Source organism: Electrophorus electricus, chromosome 2 (genome assembly GCF_041902795.1).
Source record: "Electrophorus electricus isolate QZ-2024a chromosome 2, ASM4190279v1, whole genome shotgun sequence".
NCBI classification, from domain to species: Eukaryota; Metazoa; Chordata; class Actinopteri; order Gymnotiformes; family Gymnotidae; genus Electrophorus; species Electrophorus electricus.
In genome coordinates, this window is record NC_137498.1 from 27,480,817 (window position 1) to 27,491,200 (window position 10,384).

At 34.8% G+C, this 10,384-nt stretch overlaps 1 protein-coding gene across 1 annotated transcript; it reads right to left on the minus strand.

Annotated features, from left to right (window-relative positions):
- Positions 1-1,240: 1,240 nt before the first annotated feature.
- Positions 1,241-9,806, minus strand: ing4 (inhibitor of growth family, member 4). Its single transcript, XM_027002345.3, has 8 exons — positions 9,730-9,806; positions 8,966-9,037; positions 8,666-8,832; positions 6,024-6,138; positions 5,721-5,835; positions 4,997-5,141; positions 4,319-4,380; positions 1,241-4,168 (listed from the first exon to the last, which is right to left on the minus strand). Exons 1-8 carry the CDS (start codon positions 9,764-9,766, stop codon positions 4,129-4,131), a joined length of 753 nt encoding a protein of 250 aa, XP_026858146.1. The 5' UTR covers positions 9,767-9,806; the 3' UTR covers positions 1,241-4,128.
- Positions 9,807-10,384: the final 578 nt, after the last annotated feature.

Sequence of the window (10,384 nt, forward strand, 5' to 3'; positions counted from 1 at the left end):
GGACCGCTACACAATATAACCCCACTTGGTGACATCAGGATCTCTGACATTTCAGGCGAGACCACCAGGCAAAGCGTCAAATGTCAACATACAGAATAGAATGTGTTTTGGGAAGGACTTAATAATTAGATCACTCATTGTCAGTCACCCATTGATTCCATCTTTTTTTCAGGCTCAGCTCAGGACCTCTAAATAAAAATGAAAATCTATTTACTGTTTTTGTTTGTTGTTTTTTTACTTGCAACTTACTTACAATGATTTGAGTCCACAATGATATGCACCTTCCATTTTAACAGTGCAAGGATGCCATTCTTGCATGCCAAAGTTTTTCCAAATTAATACACCACTACTCACAACCATTAAAGTCATTAATATTCTTTTAAATGGAAAGATTCAGATTCCAATATATCCACTTCAAAATTATGTGAGTAGTTCTAGTTCACACCCGGGTGCTTTTTAAAAATAATAAATGAAGTCTAAATACAAAGCAAAGTCACAAATGTGAAATTAATTACAATAAACTAATCTACAGTGTACATTGGGTTATTTAGTAAATAATCAGGGAGAGTGAATTTGTTTCCGCATTTACAAATCTGTGTATTACAAAATGGTATTTTTTTGAATGCCCCCCCCACCCCACAGTTTGGTTATATTATAGAGGTTTCCTATAATATAAACAAAAATGATCTAACACCATAAAGGACAAACACAATAACAAATAGGTAAAATACATTGTAAAGAGGATGCATATTGTTAAGGAGGAAAGTATGTATTTAGTAAATATAATTTATTTTAATTTATACAGAAATATGCTTAAGAAAATATAAACAGCCACATGTAGATAAATACTCACCAGCCACTTTATTGGAAACAAATATCTTGTAGGTATTCCGTCCTTCTGTGTCCACGCACAATTTGTGTTCTTCATTCTTGAACCATTCAGCAATGAGTTTCTGATCACAGGACCCACTTTGCTGGATTTTCTGAGTTGCTTAACCCAGCAGTGACATTTACATATGTAAAACGCCAGGAACACCCCTAATAAATTTGTTCCAGCCCAACACCCACAACTGTCACTACCCATGTAAGTTTTAAAGCCACATTGATTGGTTCTCCACATGAACATCTAGCAGTGGTTTTGGGATTAGTGATTACGTGTCTGAAGAATTATACATGGCAACAGATTAGCTAGTCTGTCTATATGATTAAAAATGCATATATAAAATAATAGCAACAGTAATGACACATCATTCACATTTTTAATCTGCCAAGGTATCAGTTATGTAGACATCATATTAGGCCTGAGATTAAGACTTGGGCAGCAAAATTATGTCCTTTCTATTAAATATATGCTAGGCATACAAACAAAAGTGATCCTGGGAGTCTACCTACCACTCTAACAGTAACATGGATATGTATGTTGATTTACAGTTGATTACCTAAGCATAAATTAAAATGAACATTGTTTTAAATGGTTTGTTTTTTTTAGTTACAAATTATGCTAAAAAAAATCATACCCTGTAGGATTTTAACCCCATCAGTAATTCTAAAACCCAGCATTTATCAAAAAAAAGTTAAGTGATGTTTAACACTAGAGTACCTCTAAGTAATTTGACATGTTCTGTATGTCTATGTCTAGGTTATGCATGTTAGGCAAAGCTCCAATGATCCTTTCATATCTGTATGTACATTCTCTCATCTTAAAAAATTTAATGCTTTAACAGTAGTCCTTACTTTTGCAACAACTGTTAGTACATACAGAAAAGAGGAATTACAGATTAGTCTAATGAACACAACACAGATACTTTACAATTAAGAAAGGGTAATAGTTCCTGACTGCCTGTTACAGTAAAAGGTTTGACAATATCTATACAACTGATTTGAACCCAGTTCTGAAACTCCTCGAGGGTGAAAATATTTGTAAATAATTTTTTAAAGAATAGACTTAACACTACAGTGAAGCCACCTGGGCTTTACCATATATTTATAATTCTACAATAACATCTGTGTAGTCATGTTTGATGGCCTGCAGTCCAGACACCTTGTGGTGCAAATATTAACTGCAATACAAATGAAACATTTGCCACACTTTGTGATCTTTTTGAGATAAATATCCACCAAGTTCTTCTTGTACAGGATAGTATATACTACAGTGGCTTTGTGACAATTATTGTGCAATTAAACTGGAAATGCTTGCCTAGGACAAAATTTCTGTAAACTGTGATGATTTTTGTTTCTGGCTGTTGAACCTACTTTACCTTCTGCATTTGATGCCTTAATTGGAATACTTTTAGGTCATAATGTCAAGTGCAACAGAACGAATCCTAAATTCTGTGTGTATTACAATGCATCTGATTCCTTATTGGAATAAGAAGTAGGCAGGGCGTAAATGGCATTGATCTTAAGTTAGAAATCACCAAATAAAATTTACTAAGAATTATTGTCTTTTCATTTTAACATTCATGTACATACATTTCCTTTGGGTTAACTACCTAACTTCAGTATACAACATATGCCACATGCCCACACATAAGATTATATTTATGTAGCTCCTAATCAATCAAAATTTACCATATATATATATATATATATATATATATATATATATATATATATATATATATATATATATATAAAAAAAAAGTGAATTAGAAAGCTATTACATGATTTAAAACAGGAGACATACAAGAACATTCTTAAGACAAAATAAAAGAGACTGCAAGATTATAGAACACACAAGTCCAATTCAGACATCAGGTATTGTTCAGTCAACATGGAAGACACAAAGCCCAACATCTGACATTAGTACAATACAGTACTTATTAGAACATCTGTATCAGATCAAATCACAAACAAGACTTCATGGGAACTCAATTATAAGGCAGAAATTAGTCATTCATATAATGTAATGCTTTCTCATAATATAGCAGCCAAGTCAGACACTCATGTTAGAATTCAATTATGTATTATATCTTGCACAATTTTATGTAGAGGTTGTGATCTGCTGACAAAATCTGCTATGCAAACTCAGACACCATCATCAGCCATATGATGGAGAGCTTCGCATGAGTAGGCAACCAATTTCAAACCTTTCAAACCAAACATTTTACCAATAAATGTTTTCAAAAGCACCAACATCCAGTCAAACTGAATAATAAAAACCCAATCTGCAGGCCAAACACAGCAATATTCACCTTTTTTGTTCATAGCTTACAATACAGCGGGATGAATACACAAAGGAGTCTGGCCCACGAGTGTTGTTGCAATGATGTTGCAGCACTTTGTCCAGTACCTCATTACCTCGTGTTAATGCTATAGAGTCCAGCGGAAAGTCGTATAGTTTGACTGATTCAGTTCATTGAGTAGTGAACTTATAAGCACCAGAGGAAGTTTCCTTCACAGCAGCTAGTTTGTGGAATGAACCTGAATTTGGAGTTTCAACCCAGTAAAAGTGAGATGGGTTAATGTGCGGCAAGTGTAACTGTATGCAACAATGGAAAAGCCCTGGTTTTAGAATAGAACAGTATGCAGCTCAGCATTTCCCCATATCAATTATCCAAGGTACCTGGTAGGGAAAACCTTGAAGCTCAAGTGTATGGGCTCATTTAGAATATGCAGTAAAATTGTGCATCAGCAAGATCTCAAAATGACAATGGTTCAGTAACCCATGGAAAGTTATAACTGTAAATTTCAACCATAAAAGTATTTAAGAACGACTAGTGGATATTTATGTCCAAGGACTAAGTGACATGCTCCCTGATTTATCTACTGTTGAGTTCATTGATTTGTGCATGAAATGCATATAAAAAAAAAAGGCAACCAACCAATTAACAACCATCCCAAAATCAAAATGAAAATGTACATGTTAAAAATATATATATATTGGAAACATAAATTAAACTACAGTTGTAACTATGACTCCTTCATCCATCTATCCTCTTCTTTTTGTCAGACAGAGAGAAGAAAGATGATAGAGGAGAGGAGGACAAGCACCAGCTTTAGCAGAGTGTTTCTATATTAGTGTCTATAGGGGGGTGAGATCAAACACTTTATGCCTCTCTTCCTTTTTCTTTCTACCTCCTGCTCTGCCCATGTTTGTTTTCTTTTTCATCCTTTTTCTAAGAATGTTCATTTTTTCTTACGCTCCTGTGAACATCTTGGGCAGTACCTGCAAGACACATACAAAAAAACTGTAAAGAAAGGGGGAAAAGCAGCATAATCTTCAAAACATTTTGATAATAATAAGGGCATGGTTCTTTCAGCACAAGTTCCCAAGTTCAGGTTTGCAATTTCAAGGACACAATACATTAGCACTCACCATTTCCCCCTGGGCTTGGTGGTCAGTCCCACACAAGCAAAGTGGAACCACTCAATGGAACACTATGGAGACACAGACATACAGTCACATAAAGCATAATCATAAGCATGTCACTATACAAAAGTCCATATACATGATGGTTTTGAAAGAAATTTTAGAAAGAAAAAAAATCCAACTACAAATAAAACAGGAGGAATTACAGCAACCTTAGCAGTAAATGTAGAGATCCTTAATTCATAGGGGTACAAACTACATTTACTTCAAAAGAAAACTGTTTAACAAGATCCTTGATCCACATTTGATAAACGCATTAGTTGGTAAAAATGGAACTGGCAAAATTCAAATGAAGTTTGAATGCTCAAAAATGTTACTGAAATTTTATGAGCTTCTAGCTACTTTGTAAAATTTGGTTTAAAAAGACAATGATCTCTTATGTTCTTCCATTAAATTCTAAGTCAACATGGCTGATGAAACTCAAATAGAATCATATTGCATAATTATATAACCAGATAGATCCAGTTAGAACTCAGTACTAAAGCTCACGAAGCACACAGATGTATAAACACAAAATGTTACATTTCCTCGAACAGGGAAATAAAAGGTGTGTGTACCTTGAAGTGTTAGAATCTCGATTCCTATGTTATCAAATTCACTTTCAAAGTAAGATAAATATCTTACATCAGTATTGTCGCAGCCAATCATCTCTCCATAGGAGACCTGGTGGCAGAGGCAATAGGTTGGTTCATTGGGATCCACAGGCATATCCAGCACATCAGAGGGGTGAACATTCCCAAAATTTACTGAAGGAGAAGAAAACTCAGCCCTGGACAAGAGGAAACAGGACAAATACATGTTAGGCATTAGGTGTGAGTTTTCTCATTAGGTTAACATGTTAACTGTTTTTTATGCTTGAGTGTAGCAAAAATAGTTCTTGATGAACCAAGCCATTTTAGGACACACACACACACACACACACACACACACACACACACACACACACACACACACACACACACACACACACACACACACACACACACACACACACACAAATTACTATATAACCTGGGTTTGTTCCTTTTTTGTTCAACCTAGTGGAGCAAGTATGACTGGTTATATGAAGAAGCAAAGGAAAAAGGCATTAAAAACCTGCTTTATTGCAATCTGCAACTGATTTACTATGAATTAAATTGAAATGTGTCTTCCCCAAAACATCACTGCAGTGTCTAGACACTAAATACCAGGTTATATTGACAATTATTGCTACATTCTCACTGTTAAACAGAAATAAAGAATCTGCTTTAAATGGCATATTCCTATCACATACTTGCAGAAGACAATTTAAATTGAAATAATAAATCTAGTCTGGTCTTAAAACAAAGGCTTGTCATTTGCTCCCCACGTTTGTGTTAGCTTGACTTTTTTCTGGCCACCCTTAGGACTGCAGTCATCATCCGAGTTCTTGACCTTTGACCGGGTACGAGACACTTTTTTCTCCTTAGGTCCCCGAAGTTCACCTTCAAATGAAATTTGGTAATTTTTAAATAACTTTAAAAATGATTTGAAAATATAAATAAATTAATTTAATGTTAATCTTGCACAGTACCACACAGACTGCTTGGAATAACTACTATGTGCAAAATATTTAACTATCCAAACGGGCAGACCGACACAGTTAGATACATAAATTAAGATTGACACTTACTCTTGTTTCCCTTGCTAGAAGTGGAGTCATAATCTGTGCTCTCTATCTGCTTCTCTTTGAGATCTGCCTCGAAGCGTGCCAGGTCTGTGTCTAGCCTCCGGATGTGTTTATCCACCTTACAAAGAAAGCAAACACAAAAGGTCACAGTTATCAGACATAAGGTAGCTATACAGTCTAATTTTTCAGGTGGCCATAATGCTTTCATTTTGAATGAGATCTATTCCTTGGAACTTGAGTATTTAAAGTAGCAGTGAATAGTGCAAAACCCCATGTATTCTTTTTCAGTAAACAGATCAAGTAACATGAAAACCATATAATTAAGAATCGAGAAAGTTATTTTTTTTTAACCAACTCATCTAACAAAAAAAAATTATAATCATGCTTTTTAACAACTTGAACAATAAAAAAAACTAGAGCAGGCTGGCAAAATTCATTACTACTAGATTTACAATATTTTATTTCATATGAACTCTAGTACATATGAAAAAAAATCTTAAACTAACATTAATATTGTGAGATCATACAACAAAACACTTTAAAGCTTTGATCTTGATGACTCATGATGAAGTTAAAGATGGGGATATAAAATGTGTGATTCTCTAAATGCTCACAGGACTATTCCTGAAACATAGCATTCAAAGTTCTGTGATTTGTCAGTAATTTTTTATTTCAGTGTTATATGCTGAGCAACTGAGAACTTATAAAATATCACTTCCTTTGCATAATCAGAGGCTGAAACTGATACAAGTACCAGCTGATATAATTCAGAATGAAGCTCACTCTACCAATTAGCTTAATGGCAAAATTTTAAATGACTCCCTCTTTTCTTGACAAAAGGTTGGACGAATGAAAGCTTATAAACTTATTTCATCTTCAAATGGTTATGTTGTAACTATTGAAACATAATGGGGGGGGGGGTAGTGAAATAATACTAACAGTAATAATAAAAATATATATTGCTTGGCACATACCCAAAGGTCATTTTATAATTTCAAGGGGAGGAAACAAAAAGCTTCGAACAAGTAGAAAAAGGGAGGAATGAAAGTGTCTTGAGAAAAGATTAACTTTGTAGGTAGAAAGAGTGGGAGAACAGCAAAAATGTGGATAAGGACGTGCAAAGGGTTGGTGCAGCAACACCAAAAGGCCCATCACCTAGTATCCATTTTGGAGAGTGGACACAAGGAAGCAGTACTGCAGAATGTGGGCATAGGGAAGTAGTAGTTCAGAAACACAGGTGGATACACCCATCTTTGAAATGAAGGTTAAGAGGATTTTATTGTGCACAAAGTCTTAAAATGGCAGTTTACATGAATAAGCTTTCAAAGTAGTTATTTTGAATGTTAGTATATTACACTATATTTGTAGGTTTCAAATTTTTCAAACTGACATTTACAGCTTAGAGGTATCATTTCGGTGGTCACTCCCACATATTCCCCTCTAAATATTCTATAATTACATGATGCATAAAGCCTAGACCATACATTTATCACTTCTTCAAACGCAGACTGAAGACCCATCTATTTGCAGAATATTTAAAGGACAACGGACTCTGCACCCATATTGACTGACTATATAAGTACTTATTGTAGGGTATTGTTTATGTTGTTTAACAAATTCTAGCACTTATTGTTTATTGCACTTATCATTGTTTAAGATAGACCTTATGTATTTTGTACTTTTAGGTATCAGCATTGATCCCTGCATTCTACAGTATTCTAGTTCATTGGTATGTAGGACTCTAACCTACTGGTCTGTACTAGGATATATTCTATGAGTAAATGACAAAGCACTTTTATAAGTCACTCTGGCTAAATGCTGCAAATGTTCTAGATTGGACTACTATAATGCCTTACATTGGTTGTACCACTAAGTGCTTTAACAAGCTTCAGTTATTTCAAAATGCAACAGCCGAGGTTCTTACAAGAACTAGAACTTGTCATATTATGCCTATTTTAGTAACACTGTACTGGCTCCCAGGAACATTTATACTGATTCTAAAATACTTTAGACACATGTAGATGCCCTCATCAAACCAAGACTAGGACTCCTAATATATGCTTTCATCGCTAAACTATTGTTATTACTTTTGTTCTTTTTTGTTTATACTGTTACTGTTTTGGTCGACCAGAGGAGGATGGGCCCTCCTTTTGAGTCTTGGTTCCTGTCAAGGTTTCTTCCTCGTGCGCTTAAGAATTTTTCCGTGCCACGGCTGCCTTTTGTCTTGCACACTGGGGTTTTGGATTCAGATATCTTTAAATTTGCTTTGTGTGAATGGCTGTTGTATAAAGCACTATAGAAATAAATTTGACTTTGACCTTGACTTTGAAAAAAGTTGAATTCTGAATGAGTTCTCAGCATTCCATTATTATAATGTTTTTAATTAATTTATTTATGAATTATAATACCAATCCTTTTCTTTAAACATATATGTCAACAATCACTTATTTAAACTTTATTCTAGGCTATTTCTGCATTGCTTGGGCATTCAAATATCAAACAACCTAAATGGATTGGTTAAATGTACTATAGAAAATAACAAAACATTCTAATGTGTTGAGAAATCTTTCAATGTTAAAAAACAAATTAACCAAAAGAAAATAATTCTGCAGACTGCCAAGAATGAAATAAAGTGCTGGACTAACCATCTCATAGGTTTGCATGGCCAGCTGGACCTTGTCATCTCCAAACTCTTTACACTTCCCATAGGACTGCTGAATCTGTCTCAAAAGAGAAAGTTTCTGCTCCGAGGAAAGAGTCCGAGCATTAGCGGTGTACTCACGAGCAAGGGAATCTATTTGCCCTTTCAAATCTAAACAAAGGAAGAGACAATACAGCAAGGTTGCAAATAAATTACTCTTGTATGTAGGAGTTAATTTCGATGTTTGTATCGTAAATAAAAAATAAATAAATAAATAAATAAAAAGTAAATGAAAATGCGTTACCCTCAGTGCGCTGGTCTAAATCTCGCATGAGCTGGAAATTCCTTTGAAGTTCAAAGGGAAGATTCTCTATGCCTAAAGACACAACAAAACCCACAGACCCATTACATAAATGTCATGAAACACAGCAAGCTTTGCTACGCCCTACACATCGAACAGTCTTGCGCATTAATTTGTAGGTGCGACACAAGATATTTGGAAGTGTGCTAGTAAGAACGTCGAGTGGGATTCACAAAAAATATCAAGGTAGCTGTTAGCTACCTAGCTGGATAGTTTATCATCAGTTGTCAAATTAGGAACTTTGTCTTGGCGCACATGCACTTAAAGCCTGCTACCCTGGTAAACTAGCGCGAGTTTGTGAGAAAGTATCGGCTATCTATCGTTAGTTCGGTACTGTAACGCTAGGTTAGCTAAGTAGCTAAACGAGTAGGTTGTAATATATGGGAAACGTTTTTAAAAGTAAAACATAGCTTGTAAAATTCACTTTAAAAAGTAAAACATTCTCATGACTAGCACTGTCTAGGTAGTTTCTGAAATATAAATATCGTTGCTAGCTTGTTAACGCTAGCCCATAAGATAGCTAACCTAGGTTAGTTAATATGATTTTATGATTCGGGAGGCTGGCCAAGGCTTTTAACAACCGTATTGTTATCTTATAAGACCATGGAAAATATGTAGAATTATTACTAATAAACCAAATTATGTGCGTACATCATAAAATACTCAGAATAAAATAACCCATAATAACTATAAAACAATGGTCTTACTGTCCAGATAATGCTCCAGATACATTCCAGCCGCCATCTTGAAAAGCACAAACAAAAGTTGTTCCGATGTTACCGGAAGTGTGCTAGGGGGCGATCACGGACGATCAAAACATTTACGAACGAACAGTCTTTGCGACCAGAGACCTGATTGGCATATCTGTCCAGTTTGGGGATGCGCATGCGCAAACCGTATGGCGACGAATTCGTGATCAATTGAAATGCAGTCATGATGGTGGAAAAACGTTAATTGGAATACACACATGACGTTACTTTTTAATAGCAACATGCAGAATAAGTGACAGAAGTAAAAGCAAAGAATCGACTATATTGTTTTCATGTCGCTTGATCTCTTTACTGAAAAGTATTACATGGGTTTTCGCATTTAAAATGACGAATTCATGTCATATAATCAAGGCAATACTATATTGCTTTCAAGCCTCACTAAAATGCTGTCAATACAATTAGCATGAGCTTGCATTTAAATTGACATGGGGAAAATGTAAACAAAAATAAAGTGAATTGCATTGATGTAACGTCAGTTTTCCCAACTTTAATAAAATTAAGTCATTTTAAATGGCCATTTTTATTTTACTTCCATATATGTGTCCTGAAACGTATTGATTGCAACCACATCGTTAATTTAGTTTTACCTATC

Bases quoted from the DNA above. Each gene is read 5' to 3' on its own strand.
- ing4 (XM_027002345.3), bottom strand. From the start codon at position 9,766: ATGGCGGCTGGAATGTATCTGGAGCATTATCTGGACA. The intron at 4,381-4,996 runs GTAAGATATTTA...GTGTCTCCATAG, and splicing joins TTGGCTGCGACAATACTGAT to TGTTCCATTGAGTGGTTCCA. The intron at 4,169-4,318 runs GTGAGTGCTAAT...TGTGTCTTGCAG, and splicing joins ACCAAGCCCAGGGGGAAATG to GTACTGCCCAAGATGTTCAC.